The sequence below is a fragment of the Salvelinus namaycush genome, chromosome 20, assembly GCF_016432855.1.
Source record: "Salvelinus namaycush isolate Seneca chromosome 20, SaNama_1.0, whole genome shotgun sequence".
Classification (NCBI taxonomy): domain Eukaryota; kingdom Metazoa; phylum Chordata; class Actinopteri; order Salmoniformes; family Salmonidae; genus Salvelinus; species Salvelinus namaycush.
This window is the reverse complement of record NC_052326.1, coordinates 7,248,753-7,266,704: the sequence shown is the minus strand read 5'-3', so window position 1 is coordinate 7,266,704 and position 17,952 is coordinate 7,248,753. Positions and strand designations below refer to the sequence as shown.

Below are 17,952 nucleotides of genomic sequence, written 5' to 3'. Positions count from 1 at the left end.
CAGCTGTAACCTAACAAAATGTGGAAAGACTCAAGGGGTCTGAATACTTTCCGACTGCACTGTACACACAAGTACATGCATTCACACAAGTACACACACACAGACACAAACACATCCATATAGGCTAATCTCTCACACCATATCTCTCTTTCTCCAAATGTAGAAGTTTAGGGGAAATGGTGGGACAGGACAGGTGAGGTTTTCTTGGTTTGCTATCTAGATGACTTTGGATAATTGTTGTTTGTGTACGTTGCCATAAGATCAGGTGTTACACTGTAACATCCTAATGTGAAGTCCCTGTCGAAGACTTGGTAAACCAAAGATGAAAAAAGGTTTCGGTTTAAAATCAAACTGGGAGTTTAAGCCAAAACTCTACACTCTATCTATTTGCCGATCTTCCCCTTCTCCTATTGTCCTATTCTGTTCTCAGCCTCCCCTTGCTTCACAACACAGTGAGTGAAGTGAGTCAAAATGAGACTAAACAACAGTACAGGTACATCCGTTGTTAACCCTTTCTGTGGTTTGGACTGTAGCTGTGCATTTCCTTCATGAGACCCCGATCCCCTATCACTGATGTAGCTCGATAGATAACAGTAGATTGGCGCTCTGCACTTTCTAATCCTCTAGACCCCCTGCTCGCAGTCCTGTTGCATTGCCTGAAGAAGATCTGGTTGAAATGTGTTGCATGCTGTCGATGCCAACATACCTGGCTCTTAGATGGTGACAGACAAGGGAGTCCACATGTTCAAGTCTCAACCGTATAACATTGAAATGATTTATGTCTCACCAGAGCAAACCAGAGGAGGGCTCGGGTTTGTTCAGACAATTATTAAGTCCTCTTCCTGTCAGGGCCTTAGGAGGCCTGGCCCACCCTACCGCACCTCCTTGCCTGTCCAAATAAAATATAGAAATATCAACAGTTCATTTGAGCGAGACACGCGCCTACAGAAAGACGCAGCAGCGCACCTCTGTCTCAGTCTGTGTAGACCATGTACAGTTGTAGTCGGAAGTTTACAGACACTTAGGTTGGAGTCATTAAAACACGTTTTTCAAGCACTCCACAAATTTCTTGTTAAAGAACTATAGTTTTGGCAAGTCGGTTAGGACATCTACTTTGTGCATGACACAAGCAATTTTTCCAACAATTGTTTACAGACGGATTATTTCACTTCTCATTCACTGTATCACAATTCCAGTGGGTCAGAAGTTTACATACAGTAAGTTGACTGTGCCTTTAAACAACTTGGAAAATTCCCGAAAATGATATCATGGCTTTAGAAGCTTCTGATAGGCTAATTGACATAATTTGAGTCAATTGGAGGTGTACCTGTGGATGTATTTCAATGCCTACCTTCAAACTCTGTGCCTCTTTGCTTGACACCATGGGGAAATCAAACTTATTGTGGGAAGCTTGTGGAAGGCTACCCGAAACGTTTGACCCAAGTTAAACAAGGCAATGCTACCAAATGCTAATTGAGTGTATGTAAACTTCTGACACACTGGGAATGTGATTAAAGAAATAAAAGCTGAAATAAGTCACTCTCTACTATTATTCTGACATTTCACATTCTTAAAATAAAATATAGATCCTAACTGACCCAAGACAGGGGATTTTTACTAGGATTAAATGTCAGGAATTGTGAAACACTGAGTTTAAATGTATTTGGCTAAGGTGTATGTCAACTTCCGACTTCAACTGTATCTGATGCTGTCTGGACCAGAAGAGTATGGTATGTCATACTTTTTCTGTCCAGACAGCATCAGATACATTAACTTCATATAGAAGGGTGCTGTTTCGCTCGCTCAGATGCTTTCTCTGGTGACAAACACTACATGACCCAAAGTATGTGGACACCTGCTCGTTGAACATCTCATTCCAAAATCATGGGTATTAATATGGAGATATAACAGTCTCCATTGTTCTGGGAAGGCTTTCCATTAGATGTTGGAACATTGCTGCGGAGACTTGCTTCCATTCAGCCACAAGAGCATCAGTGAGGTCGGGTGCTGATGTTGGCCGACTAGGCCTGGCTCGCAGTCGGCGTTCCAATTCATCCCAAAGGTGTTCGATGGGGTTGAGGTCAGGGCTCTGTGCAGGCCAGTCAAGTTTTTAACATCCATTGTGATTAAGTATTTGAAATATCTTTGTAGCAACACTCCCGGCTTCGATAATTGCCAAGCCTTGGTGTGAAAGAGCATAATGATCTGATGATTCCATATATCCAGTGGAGACGTCATTAAAAAAGAGCTGTCTGTCCCGACGGTCTGTCCTGAGCTCACTGGTGCGGGAAACTCTGAGGGCCCGGAACAGGCTAGTTGATGTAATGTTGCAAGTTCGCTAGCTACAGCGTCGGCTGACGCGGTTGATGATTTGATACAATGTTGCACTTCACCATTAATAGCTCAAGTCAAGACAGACAGAGAGGAAGGCAGACAGGCGGAGTAGAGAGATGAATGTGAAATATTTTCGACTGTTTTTATTTGTCGACTTTAGGCCTATTTACATATTTTACTTAGTTGACGATGACGTTATAGGCTTATTTCTGCATTGGCCTATAGGCTATCTCTGAGTTCTATGCACTCATTTCTTTAGCCGCCAATGGATCACAGTGTATCAATGTGTCCATATGGCAGAGGCTGATGCTCTCGCCTTAGTTGAATTTTAACATTTAGATTTTTATGATAACCATGTGACAATGATTTTAAGGAACGAAACCGTAACTGGCACGCTGATTGGGAGAAATGGTTGGATAAATTGTAAACTTCCCCCAACTTGAAACTCACGAGCTGCCTAAGGTCTTTAATACCAAACCCATTTTAACAAGTTGTGAACGAGCAAGCACGTGCACACATAGGAGGTCCCGTGAAAAAACCTGCCAGCCTATGGAAATCAAAGGCCTGTCCAACTCATTATTTCTGGTGCTGGCTCTGCTTCCTGCACTGGGTTTAGTGAGTAACAGGGTATCACATCGTCGACTATGTGGGCATGAACTCATACATAGACACTCCTCTGCACAGGCTAAACCTATGGGCTTAAGATGACTGGCAGGAAAGATACAAGGTGCTCAATTCCTCCCTGCAGCTCCCTTCTTTCTATTTTTCTCTTTTTCTATGTTCATCTCTTCATCTCTGACACAGCAATCTGTGTGTGGATTACTTGATAGGGTGATGTCTTTTTAATTATTACATCATGCTCTCTGAGGACATCAAAAGAGAGAAGGAGTGACTGATCTGTGATGCTGCACTGTGTCTTTTGATGCAGTGGGTCTGGTCTCTAGCTGACTTGAGAGAGCTCAGGGAATTTCCCCCCGCTATCTTCTTTCGTTTCAATAGCCAACAGAGGATCTGAGACGGGGGCAGCGTGACACACTATCTCTTGATCTCTCTCTCTCTCTCTCTCTCTCTCTCTCTCTCTCTCTCTTCTCTCTCTTTTCTCTCTCTTTTCTCTCTCTTCTCTCTCTTTTCTCTCTCTTTTCTCTCTCTTCTTTCCTCTCTCCTCTCTCCTCTCTCCTCTCTCTCTTCTCTCTCTCTCTCTCTCTCTCTCTCTCTCTCTCTCTCTCTCTCTCTCTCTCTCTCTCTCTCTCTCTCTCTCATATATATATATATATCTGTCCCTCTATCTCATTATCTCTTTCTTCCACAAACACATTCACACCTACGCAGTTGCAGAGAGAAGCAACACACTCCACAAAGACATTACTGATCAACACCCACGTATTACTAATGGTAACTTATGCTCTCCACCCCATCATATATGGAACTGATATGATACATGTTGGCCATTCCAGTAGAAAAAGAAAAGGAGAGCACTCTAGGAGCACAGATTTTTAGAACCAACGTTTCGACAGACAAGCTGTCTTCGTCAGGGTATAATGACAAACATATAACGTTCGAAACATTATACAGTTTGAAAGGACACACAGGTGTGTGTAATCATGGCTGGCTGTGGCTTGATTTCATTGGTTGATTTAGTGATATAAATAGAACATATTTAAAAAAAACATGAATGGATAACATTAGATCATAAATACAATTTGGCTACATAGGCCTGCAAAACATGATTTACAATGGATAGCAAAAAGACAATAATCACAAGACTGGCTTCACATGAAACTCTACACTGAGACCGAAGGTGTCGAAACATTGGTTATAAAAGGATTGCATCTGAGCTCCCAGAGTGTGCAGCTCTTCTTATCTCTTTTCATATGTTCTTCTCTGCAAGCCAGCACCAGGCCTAAACGGGTGTGCGTTTCATTCGCCTCCAGATTGGCCATCCCAGTAGCACAGTTTTATAGCATGAATGTTCACTCTTCTGCAGCAATACAACAGCGTGTCCTCCTGCACAGTACGCCAGGGCAAGTGTCTCTGCAAGTCTGACGGTAGTGTGCCTAAAATATACACACCTCCGGGTAGTGGGCCTAAAATGTACACACTTACGGTACAGTATCTGTGCTGTTAATAACCTGTAGGTTATTTATTTTACCATCAATAGACAGACACTTGTTCTATACTTACTCTACTGTAAGAATGTTATAAAGCTGCAGCTAAATATAAGGCTTTATCAACATGAGTTTGATGCAGAGTAATTATCAAGGATTTATTCAACCACCAATCAATTGAACAATACAAATGGTTGCTCTGCATATTAGTTGAATATGTGGGGCCAGTACCGTAGTTGATGTCTAATCTATTACCAGTTTATAATTTAGAGACAAATAGGCATCTTTGATATACTGAATGCTTTGCTATAATGTCCTGGTTTCCCGCTCTGCGATGTGGCCTCGCTCTCTCTGTGTGCTATCAGACCAGGCCAAACGAGGGCAGAGAGAGCGATGGACCTGCCTGCCTCCCTGACAGACTGACAGTGTTGATAGAAGCGCTGGAGTGGGAGGTGTTTGTTCTTAGATGTGGTGCCTCTGACTCATTGCAAGAATGTCAAATAGCTGCTTTGGTATTTGCTATAATTCAGACATTGCGTTGCGTTAGTGTTTTGGGCTAGTTGATCTCTAAAATGTCCTAAATAAATCTTCTTTAACATCATCCTCATTGTGGAACTTCTGTCATCATAGGTAGGCTACTGTAACTATTTCCTGCATGTGTGTCTCTGTCTAAATATGTGGCTTGTGTAACATAGCATTTCACATTTTGGTTATTGTGAGAGAAATGGTATCTTGTCTATTAGGGAGTTTGTTTGTTTTTCAAAACATTATATATATATTAAAAAAAATAGTAATTAGCCGCATTTCATCTAATACATTCCCTGTATCAATTAGATGTTTGTTTTTTTAATTGAACTTGCACAAGAAAAGTAAATTAATGTAGATAACTTTTATGAGTTTTAGTTCTATACTGCGCGAGTGTGTGTTTTGCTCGCCCACCATTACAATTTCCTCTGTGTCTTGAGAAGTACTGCTGCCATTACTGTCAATGTGGCCTCCTCTCCTGTACCTTGCATGTGGTAACACAGCTGTAAAATTGTGATTTTTTTCTTCTATTTCTTCAGAGAGTTGAGAAACATACTGATTTTCTGGATGTTATGTTGAACAACAGTTGGCCGTGTGAAAGCGCCTGTTTACGGCTGCCCCAATGGCATCTTTGCCATGTCTGATTGTTGCTAAGTAAAGGCATTCAGATATTTTGAATGTGTACATTTGACATTCTATCCAAATCGTTCACCCCTTTAGTATCACCCCTTTAATTCATCTGAAATACGGTTCAAAATACTTAGCCATTTTACTAATTTAACTGGCCCCCACGAGGAAATCGGGGAGGTGACTGTGCATCTGTCTCTCTCCGAATGGACGTTAGTCACATGTGATATCTCAGACACCACTGGCCCGATTAGGACGGAACTTGGGTGAAGGATGCGTTTAGCCATAGAGATTCGGCCTTTCCAAAATTACACTGAATGGCCCAAGGCGGGAGCTATAGTAATTAACAAAAATGTGGTAGTCACATGCAACTCTCAATTGACCCAGGGGGGGCGCTGCATAATTTGTGGGGTACGGCATGTTTACTGTTGCCTTCAAATCAAATCAAATTGTATTTCTTACATGCGCCGAATACAACAGGTGTACCGAATACCTTACAGTGAAATGCTTACTCACAAGCCCTTAACCAACAATGCAGTTTTAAGAAAAACAAGTGTGAAGTAAAAAATAAAAAAACAAATAACAAATAATTCAAGAGCAGCAGTAAAATAATAGTAGCGACGCTATATACGGGGGTTACCGGTACAGAGTCAATGTACGGGGGCACTGGTTAGTCGAGGTAATTGAGGTAATATGTACATGTAGGTAGAGGTAAAGTGACTATGCATAGATAATAAACAGAGAGTAGCAGCAGCGTAAAAGAGGGGTTGTGTCCGGGTAGCCAAATAGTCCGGGTAGCCATTTTGGTTAGCATTTCCTTGTTGTTTTATCATTGCATTGCATGTCAGATTCCTCAAGATCAATAATAGTGAGTCGCTCCTTCTCCCCTCCACCATTTAAAATCAACAAAATATGCATAATTCCCTATTTTTTTCAGAAATCTTTTTAGCTATAGTGATGAATTCATTTACTGTCATATGGGGCCCATGTGGTTTCTTCTCCTTTTCGTAGATTGGTATTTTATTTCCTTGGAAGTCATCAAGTCTGTGTAAATCTCCTAACCTCAAAAATATTGTCAGAGTATAATTTAGGTTTATAATGAAATCAAAATGTTTGAGTGAACCAATTTCACTTTTAGAATGTCATTTTAATAATAGAGTTTGAAAAACATACAGTGAGTTCCAAAAGTAATTGGGCAGTGACACATGTGCCGGTGTTTTGTCTCTGTACTCCAGAATTTAGGATTTTAAATGATACAATATGAGGTTAAAGTGCAGACTTCCAGCTTTAATTTTCATCGATATCGGATGGCACTTACAAATTACATCACTTTTTGTACATAGTCCCCCATTTTAGGGAACTAAAAGTATTTTGAGAAATTCACATAATTGTCACCTTTGATATAGATGAGCAAAAAAGACTGTAAAACATTTTGGGAAATTATATTATTTTGTACAAATACAATTACTCAGAGAAAGAGTTTTTTTTTTTTTACAAGTTATTTAAAAAAATCTCAAAAATGTTGTGGTCAAAATTATTGGCACCCCTGTTTTCAGTACTCTAGCACCCTCACCTTGCGAGGATAATGACACTGGCCTTTTGTATAAATGCTTTATGAGATTGGAGAACACATTGGGTGGGATCTTAGACCATTCCTTCATACAGAATTTTTCCAGATCCTTGATATCCTTAATCTGCGCTTATGGACTGCCCTCTTCCATTCAAACCACAGGTTTTCAATAGGGTTCATGTCCGGAGACTTGAGATCGCCCTTGCACAACGTTGATTTTCTGGTCAATTAACTATTTCTTTGTGGATGTTGATTTGTGCTTGTAGTTATTGTCTTGCTGGAAGATCCACTTGCGGCCAAGTTTCAGCCTCGAAGCAGAGTCAACCGGGTTTCAGGCTCAAATGTCCTGTTACTTGGTATAGTTCATGATGTCGTTGACCTTGAAAAGGGCCCCACGACAGTGGAAGTAAACTAGCCCCATAACATCGAAGATCCACCACCATATTTTACCACCAAATATGATCAAATATATATATATTTTTCATCAATTATGGTCAAATATGGTGGTGCATATTTGATGTTATTGGGCTCTTTTGTTCTCCAATCTCATAAAACATTTTAGAAAAAAATATTGTTGTCGTTATCCTCACAAGGGTAGGGTGCTGGAGTACTGAAAACAGGTTGTGCCAATCATTGTTAGATTTGTAAAAAAATTACTTCTTAAACGAAATCTCTTTCTCTGAGCAGGTGTATTAGTATAAAAATAATTTCAGGGGCCTTTATCTCATTTATGAACGGTGCCAATGTAATTATGACTTATACCAATATTAATGATTAATGGGATAATTGACTTTTCAAAAGTTTTGCTAATAATGCATTTGTATAGCTTTATAATGACGGACTGACAGAGAATGGAGTAGGCTGCAGAATTGTTTTATATTTAAACACTTTTCAAAATACAAATGATTTTCATCTATTTTATAGTCAAATTTAACGTCAACTTGGTCGCCACACCACATGATATAATATCTTGCTACAGTACAGTATATGTATATGTACAGTATATGTATATGTACAGTATATGGCTCCAGAGTTAGACTTGGTAGCTCCTACTGTGTCTCCCTTCACTGAGATCTAGCTGAACTGTGGAAAGACAGAGAAACCACATTACATTCCTTTTACAGGGGATGAAACTGTGATCCAATCTGTTTCCTGAAACGACGGGAGATAGAGAGGTACAACTATATGGCCCATGTTGCAGCATGTTGTTGAGACGAGATCCCTGCTGGGATTTCTCTGTAACACATACAGTACACCCCAAATCACACCCTACTCACTATATAGCGCACTACTTTTGACCAGGGCCCATAAGGCTCTGGTCAAAAGTAGTGCACTATGTAGGGAGTGGGTGCCATTTTGGGCTCAGCCATACAGTCCGCCCCAACCTACCAGTGAGAGGGAGAACTTTGGTCTGGTCCACATTACCTCTCAAATTGGATGACATTTTTCTCTCCTATAACAGTGATTGACACTGTACGGCATGTGCTGTCATTAAAGCAGCATCGCACAACCTGGCCTGGGGATTGCTTTCATTAGTTGCACACTTGATTTATTTGTTTGGATAGCGAGTGCATTCTTCACAAACTCTTTTCTATTGGGTAAGAACCAATAAATCCAAGAGAGGCTGAACAGTGCAGGGGGCTACGAAGGAGAAGACAGGAGAGAAGGAGAAAAAGCGAGAAGGAGATGAGAGGAATTGGAGAATAGAACACAACTGAGAACACAGGACAACTGTCATTTTGCATGTTTCGTTTGATGGGATTGTAACCTTTTGTCGCGCTACCCTGCTGCATCATGGCTGAGGCTGTCGATCAGTGAGTCCTCAGGGGACTGTTTGGATGACTGTCTGAGAACAAGAACACTCACCATTTTAATATCTACATCACTGTGCTGACACCAACTTCAGTGATCAGACAGACAGGGGAGATGCCCAACAACTCTGCCCAGCACATCCTCATTTTGGCTCTTCAAAGTCTTTATAGGAGTTACCTCACACTCTCAGCTCGTAGCAGAGCAGGAAAACAGCTCCCTCTGTGCTTCTAATATCTGGTACGGCAGTGAAGGGTAATCTTGTTGAACACGGAGTTCGTGACTAGTGAATTTAGCGTGGGGGGGCCTTGTGAACCATGCTCCCTGCATGTCAGCCGGAGCATGCATTTACTGTGAGAGAGCAGAGCGAAACTGAGGACGCTGGAAATGAAATAGCTGCATGTCTGGGCTGCCCCTGGAGCCCACCGGCCCACTTCTCCACGACAGTCAAAGCATCACAGTCATAGTCATAAAGGTCACGTCTGAATTTAGTCACCTCAGCTCTTCTGTATATGCAGTCAGTGAGAATGATACAGGTGTGTCTCGTCTTGACTACTCATTTGACCAATCATATTTTTCTTCTAAAATGGCAGCGGGTTCCCCAAACATGAACTCATCTGCTTACTCACCGCGTGTGAACACAATCACATAACGTAAGACAAAAACCTAGGGGGTTATTTCACCTTTTTTTTTTTAAATAAGAGAATAGAAATCTAGTCATACCTGGAGTCATTCCTTGGAGATGTAAATATAGAACGGCTTCATCAATATCCATTTACAATGTACTCGTAGCAAAGCCGCAAGTAATTCACATGCATATGAACTGAATACAGGCCAGTGATTCATTCCATGACTTCATAACAGTAAATACATCATAGAACATCTCGTTCAAAGTGTGTACACATGCTGTACTCGACAAATCAAAAAGGTATCAACTTTTGTGTTTATGTTTGTGTTTGTTTAACTAAATACATTGTTTGCCTTCATTTGATGTCACATGAACAGCAGGAGATTTAAACAATAAATACACAAGGAAACAAACTGTAGGATGACATTTTTACTTTGCCAACACTGGCAAATATCAGTGCCAATTCAGCACATACTGTATCTAGTGGAAAATACTGTCAAAGTCACACACATCAGAGCTTCGTCTTTAGTGAAGGGTTATATGCAATGTTGTATGTAAACCCATCAAAGTGAATGGTTCTATGCAGTGCTAGTCACATCAAAGTGAAGGGTTCTATGCAGTGCTAGACACATCAAAGTGAAGGGTTCTATGCAGTGCTAGACACATCAAAGTGAAGGGTTCTATGCAGTGCTAGACACATCAAAGTGAAGGGTTCTATGCAGTGCTAGACACATCAAAGTGAAGGGTTCTATGCAGTGCTAGACACATCAAAGTGAAGGGTTCTATGCAGTGCTAGACACATCAAAGTGAAGGGTTCTATGCAGTGCTAGACACATCAAAGTGAAGGGTTCTATGCAGTGCTAGACACATCAAAGTGAAGGGTTCTATGCAGTGCTAGACACATCAAAGTGAAGGGTTCTATGCAGTGCTAGACACATCAAAGTGAATGGTTCTATGCAGTGCTAGACACATCAAAGTGAAGGGTTCTATGCAGTGCTAGACACATCAAAGTGAATGGTTCTATGCAGTGCTAGACACATCAAAGTGAAGGGTTCTATGCAGTGCTAGACACATCAAAGTGAATGGTTCTATGCAGTGCTAGACACATCAAAGTGAAGGGTTCTATGCAGTGCTAGACACATCAAAGTGAAGGGTTCTATGCAGTGCTAGACACATCAAAGTGAAGGGTTCTATGCAGTGCTAGACACATCAAAGTGAAGGGTTCTATGCAGTGCTAGACACATCAAAGTGAATGTGTGGTTCTATGTGGTAATGATTAGATATTGCCAATGCGGTCATAGCGAAGCTGAAAAGGTTCCCCACTTTATATATCAATGCCATTTAGCAGACGCTTTTATCCAAAGCATCTGAAAGTCACGCCTGCATATATTTTACATATGGGTGGAACCATTGAACCCACTACCCTGGCATTACAAGGGGGGGGGGAAATGCAATTTCAGAATATGGAAATGTCCCTGTCATACCCAGTGAAAGTTGCAGACCTGAATTTTATAGTTTATGAACTGTTTTTGTGTGGCTTTGTTTCAAGTGACTTACACCGTTTTTCATAGAGAAACACAAACATATATTTTCATGTGCCAACCCTGTGCCTCAAAGAGCTCCCTGTTAAAAAGTAAAGTTCTGTGCAATGATGTATATAAACCCATCAAAGTCAATGTATGGTTCTATGTGGTAATGATTAGATATTGCCAATCAGAGGGAGGGGAATGAGATAGAAAGAGAGAGACCTCAGAGGAGTTTGGGAAATAAGAGTCTACAGTTGAAATCCCCTGCATGTGTTTGTGATCCACATGAATTGTCTCCACGATGGGAAAAAGTGGCTTATACGGTCCCTCTCAGATTTGTGTGTGTGTGTGTGTGTGTTTGATAATCATTCATTGTCTCCACGACGGGGAAAAGTGGCACTGGATTCAATAGCACTCGCACACTTTGATGTGTTGTACTCTGCTGTTTAATACACTCTCCAGTTCTTCCTGTGCATTTTGCCTTTTAAAATGTTCTCTCGCTGTGTTAGATATGTCAGTAAAGCAATGTCAAAAATAAGAGCAGATAAAATGACCTTTAACTGATAAACCTCCTTCCCTCTCTCTCTCTCTCACTCTCACTCTCACTCTCACTCTCGACAGTGGACATTGAGCAGGCCAGTTCGCTGGGCTCGGAGGGGAAGGATGATGATAAGGTGGGTTTGTGGAGCCTAGAAGTCCAGGACTATCAGGACAGCCTGGACAAGACCAGTCTGACCCCCAGCGAGGGAGAGGGTGACGGGGAGGGGACTGAGCCAGCAGGCAGCCCCAGCCCTAGGGGCCTCTCAACTCGGCCCCACAACCTAAGCCTCAGCCCCAGCCCCAGAGGGGGCCACTGGGCAGAGGGGGCCGAGGAGGAGAGCCCTGGGAGTGGGCTAACCATGGAGGACAAGGATGGAGAGAGGGAGCAGGGATCACTCAAGACCTATAGTAAGCTTATCAACAAAGGTCACACTTTTTCTTCTTCAGTCTTGGTTTGTCCCTATTCTTATATGGACAGACTACGTAAACATGGATGGTTCCGTAGATCTGTCATGATACAACGGGATGCGTGAGATAACGATTGTATCTTTCGAATTTTGGAAGGGGAGGGGACATTTAGCCCATAGACTTACCTGCAACTTAAAAGAAAAAGGGTGGAGCTTTTCGTTCCGCTTCCGATACTCGTTCTATGCCTTCTCTTAACACATATGATCCAGAACTTAATTGAGCATCTGACCAATTATGCAAGACTTTAGTTCTGGGTTAACCGAGATTTGTTTGTCCCAAATATCCCAAATGGCACCCTATAGCGCACTACTACCACAGAGCTTTGGTCAAAAGTAGTGTACTATACTGAACAAAAATATAAACGCAACATGTAAAGTGTTCCATGAGCTGAAATAAAAGATCCCAGAAATGTCCCAGATGCACAAAAAGCTTATTTCTCAAAACTGTTTTGCACAAATTTGTTTACATCCATATTAAATTAGCATTTCTCCTTTACCAAGATAATCCATCAACCTTGTGCAATAAAAGGTCACTCTAAAATGTGCCGTTCTGTCACACAACACGATGCCACAAATGTCTCAAGTTTGTGCAATTAGCATGCTGACTGCAGGAATGTCCACCAGCGCTGTTGCCAGAGAATTTAATGTTCATTTCTCTACCATAAGCCACCTCCAACGTCATTTTAGAGAATTTGGCAGTATGTCCAACTGGCCTCACAACCGCAGACCACGTGTTTGGCAGTGTGTGGGCTAGCGGTTTGCTGATGTCAACGTGGTGAACAGATGCCCCATGGTGGTGGTGGGGTTCTGGTATGGGCAGGCATAAGCTATGGACAACAAACACAATTGCATTTTATTGATTGCAATTTTAATGCACAGCGATACCGTGACGAGATCCTGAGGCCCATTGTCGTGCCATTCATCCGCCGCCATCACCTCATGTTTCAGCATCCTAATGCATGGCCCCATGTCACAAGGATCTGTACACAATTTCTGGAAGCTGAAAATGTCCCAGTTCTTCCATGGCCTGCACACTCACCAGACATGTCACGCATTGAGCATGTTTGGGATGCTCTGGATTTACGTGTACAACAGTGTGTTCCAATTCCAGCCAATATCCAGCAACTTCACACAGCCATTGAAGAACAGTGGGAAAACATTCCAGGCTGATGAACTCTATGCAAAGGAGATGTGTCGCGCTGCATGAGGCAAATGGGGGTCACACCAGATACCGACTGGTTTTCTGATCCACTCCCCACCTTTTATTTAAGGCATCTGTGACCAACAGATGAATATTTGTATTCCCAGTCATGTGAAATCCATAGATTAAGGCCTAATACGTTTATTTCAATTGACTGATCCCCTTATAAGAACTGTAACTCAGTAAAATCGTTGAAATTGTTGCATGTTGTTTTTAGATAGTTGTTCAGTATATATGAGGTATTAAGTGCCATTTAAGATACAACCGTAGTCGTTGAATATGCTGCAGCATGACAAAAGAGTCATCCCACCACAATGTCACAATATTTCCATGCACCAAAGAGGTGATTTGTAAGTCGCTCTGGATAAGAGCGTCTGCTAAATGACTTAAATGTAAATGACTTAAATGTGATGTTACCGTACCGAAATCAGAATGGAGCAGAATCTGAGAGGCTTTCCCTTTCATTTTGCTCAGAGACACACACACACACACACTTTCCCTTTTATTTAGATAGGAGATCATAGGCTCACACAGCTCGCCTCCTAACAATCACTTGTTGCTCCCTTTTCTCTTTCTTTCTTTCTCTCTTTCTCTCTCTCTTTCTCTCTTTCTCTCTCTCTATCTCATACACACACACTCTTTCTCTCTCACTTTTATAAACGCACGCACGCACGCACGCACGCACGCACGCACGCACGCACGCACGCACGCACGCACGCACGCACGCACGCACGCACGCACACACACACACACACACACACACACACACACACACACACACACACACACACACACACACACACACACACACACACACACTCTCTCTCTATCTCTCTCTCTCCCCCGTTCTCTCCCTCTCTCCTCTCTCACCTCATGTGATTTGGCTGTGCCTGATGAATGCAAAGCCCAGTTTTTACAACACTCAACCACACAGGCTCTTCCCTCGCCACATGAAGAACGGATCAAAAATATGCCAACATCTGCAAACATTTGAAAAAACTTCCTCAAAGTCTGTCACAGGCAGGCAGCTCAGTGCAGAGCAGAGCACTCTGATTGTGATAGAAAGCAAAGCTCCCTCTCGTCTTCTCTTCACATTACATTACATCTGTGGGTTTCTCTGCCAGTTACTGCACTCAAGGTCAATGAGAAAAGCTTCTTGGCTAGTCTTGCGGATGCCCAGAGCAGACAACTTGTCTCTTTCATAGTTGTTCATAAAATTCAAAACACAGTATAACTATGTATTTTATCTAAGAGTGTTAAACAATGACTAAAACATTGCAAGCACAAGGGTGAAATATTCTCTAGATAGTGCACTGCATTCGACCAGAGTAGTGCACTTCATAGGAAATAGTGTCATTGTGAATGTGCCCTCTGTCTGTCTGTTCTATTTTGTTTACTATATGGAACCAGACCAGTTGACTATTAATGAAATTCACTACACATAAAATACTGTCATTTGGGATTTGCTCACAATCTCTGTTCATAACATATCATTACATCATATTTAAGCAATATGGCATGAGAGCCTATGGTTTATTTGTTGGGTGTCCTTAGGCACAGCACACGTTTTATCCCCTATCCCTCTTTTTCCCAGCAGGTCAGAGGTCAGACAGTCAGGCCCTGGAGGACATGGCCCACTATGACTTCCTGGTGCAGCTGAGAAAGGCATCCTCCCACCACCCGGCCTCCCACCACTACCACCAGCACCATCAGCCCCCTAACGGCAGCGCTACAGCCCCAGCCATGTATCACCCTGGCAGCCTGAACCTCCACGATGACCCCCTTCCCATCTGGTCTCCTGGGACGCAGCGCTCACCTGAGGGACAAGGTACTGTAGGCTACTCTCTGCCTGCTTTGACGCAAACACACTGCATGTCTCGATCTACTGCATGCCAATAAGGCTAGTTTTCCAGGTAGACTACTGTCTGCTTTCACTCAAACACCTTTCTCGTAATCTCTATTTATACGGCCGGTAAGGCGTTCTACAAGATTCGTAGAGCTACTTTTTTTCAAAATTGCAGGGGGAAAAAATATGAAGCCTATCTTTAGAGGCCTATAGATATACGTGCAGTTGAAGTCGGAAGTTTACATACACCGTAGCCAAATACATTTAAACTCAGATTTTCACAATCCCCTGTCTTAGGTCAGTTAGGATCACCACTTTATTTTAAGAATGTGAAATGTCAGAATAATAGTAGAGAGAATGATTTATTTCAGCTTTTATTTCTTTCATCGTATTCCCAGTGGGTCAGAAGTTTACATACACTCAATTAGTATTTGGTAGCATTGCCTTTAAATTGTTTAACTTGGGTCAAACGTTTCACGTAGCCTTCCACAAGCTTCCCACAATAAGTTGGTTTGTAGGCCGCCTTGCTCGCACACACTTTTTCAGTTCTGCCCACACAATTTCTATGGGATTGAGGTTTGTGATGGCCACTCCAATACCTTGACTTTGTTGTCCTTAAGCCATTTTGCAGCAACTTTGGAAGTATGCTTAGGGTCATTGTCCATTTGGAAGACCCATTTGCGACCAAGCTTTAACTTCCTGACTGATGTCTTAAGATGTTGCTTCAATATATCCACATAATTTTCCTACCTCATGATGCCATCTATTTTGTGAAGCGCACCAGTCCCTCCTGCAGCAAAGCACCCCCACAACATGATGCTGCCACCCCCGTGCTTCACGGTTGGGTTGGTGTTCTTCGGCTTGCAAGCCTCCCCCTTTTCCTCCAAACATATTGATGGTCATTATGGCTAAACAGTTCCATTTTTGTTTCATCTGATGAGAGGACATTTCTCCCAAAAGTGTGATCTTTGTCCCCATGTGCAGTTGCAAACCGTAGTCTGGCTTTTTCATGGCAGTTTTGGAGCAGTGGCTTCTTCCTTGCTGAGCGGCCTTTCAGGTTATGTCAATATAGGACTCGTTTTACTGTGGATATAGATGCTTTTGTACCTGTTTCCTCCAGCATCTTCACAAGGTCCTTTGCTGTTGTTCTGGGATTGATTTGCTCTTTTCGCACCAAAGTACGTTCATCTCTAGGACAGAACGCGTCTCCTTCCTGAGCGGTATGACAGCTGCATGGTCCCATGGTGTTTATACTTGCATACTATTGTTTGTAGAGATGAACGTGGTACCTTCAGGCATTTGGAAATTGTTCCCAAGGATGAACCAGACTTGTGGAGGTCTACAATTTTTTTTCTGAGGTCTTGGCTGATTTCTTTTGATTTTCCCATGATGTCAAGCAAAGAGGCACTGAGTTTGAAGGTAGACCTTGAAATACATCCACAGGTACACCTCCAATTGACTCAAACGATGTCAATTAGCCTATCAGAAGCTTCTAAAGCAAGCTCTTTAAAGGCATAGTCAATTGAGTGTTTGTAAACTTCTGACCCACTAGAATTGTGATACAGTGAATTATACGCGAAATAATCTGTCTGTAAACAATTGTTGGAAAAATGACTTGTGTCATGCACAAAGTAGATGTCCTAACCGACTTGCCAAAATCTATAGTTTGTTAACAAGAAATTTGTGGAGTGGTTGAAAAACGAGTTTTAATGTCTCCAACATAAGTGTATGTAAACTTCCGACTTGAACTGTATGTAGATATAGTTTGAGGACTGGACATTGTATCTTCCTGAAGGTTTAGTTCACCCTCTCTCTCTGGTGTGTGTGCACCCTAGATGGCATCCCTCTGAGTCCTGATGCTACGAGGAACCTTCAGGCATGTCCTTTCTGCCAGCGCCCCTACCACCTCGGTGCGTCTCTACGCGAGCACATCAAGTTCTGCCATGAGCGGGACGGGGGGCACATGGTGTGCCCGGTCTGTGGGTACACTGCCCGCTATAGGGCACAGATGGAACAACACATGGCACTGCACAGTCAGGTGGAGGATAAGGTGAGACACTGGAAGAAATATAAAATCATTCTTTTGGAGTCCATCTACTTCAAGGTGGCACTCTTTTGAATGGTCTTTTGAGCTGGATCTGAGCCAGCGATCTCAAGTGAATTCTTCATCTCTTGTAGGCAGGCCCACTGATTTGACTGTATGTATGGCTATGTCTGTGTGTGATTGGTGCAGCACCCTGTGTCCGACCACGGCATAGAGAGCAGGAAGTTCAAGTGTCTCCAGTGTGGGAAAGCCTTCAAGTACAAACACCATCTCAAGGAGCACCTCCGCATCCACAGTGGTAAGGATAAAGGAACATCCAAATCAATCCTGTCAACTTTACGTCGTGTCAGATAAGGTACTGTAGGTTCAGAAGAATCTTATATAGGTTGCGCCTTATGTACAACAGGTTTATTATTAAGGATAGGTGGGTAAGAGGGTAGAATTAAGAGCAGGAGATCATGATCTGCTCTATGAAGTCTATTCTGTTTTTTTTTGGAAAATGAAATGTTTTCTGAACTGTCGTATCTTGGATTGATATTCCCTATCTGCGCTTCTTCCTTTAGGCGAGAAACCGTACGAGTGCTCCAATTGCAAGAAGCGTTTCTCTCACTCCGGCTCCTACAGCTCACACCTCAGCAGTAAGAAGTGCCTGGCCGGAGGAGGAGGAGGCAGCGGAGGAGGAGGAGGGGGCAGTGGAGGAGGAGAAGGCAGCGGAGGAGGGGGGAGCTAT

At 42.5% G+C, this 17,952-nt stretch overlaps 1 protein-coding gene across 1 annotated transcript in view; it reads left to right on the top strand.

Moving 5' to 3' along the window:
• Positions 1 to 17,952, top strand: part of LOC120065567 (zinc finger E-box-binding homeobox 2-like) — a 45,500-nt gene that overhangs the window by 24,409 nt on the left and 3,139 nt on the right. Inside the window, exons 2-6 of the mRNA XM_039016630.1 lie at positions 11,746 to 12,072; positions 14,930 to 15,142; positions 17,014 to 17,228; positions 17,412 to 17,520; positions 17,786 to 17,890. Coding sequence (XP_038872558.1) covers positions 11,746 to 12,072; positions 14,930 to 15,142; positions 17,014 to 17,228; positions 17,412 to 17,520; positions 17,786 to 17,890 — 969 coding nt within the window. The remainder of the gene's footprint in view (positions 1 to 11,745; positions 12,073 to 14,929; positions 15,143 to 17,013; positions 17,229 to 17,411; positions 17,521 to 17,785; positions 17,891 to 17,952) is intronic.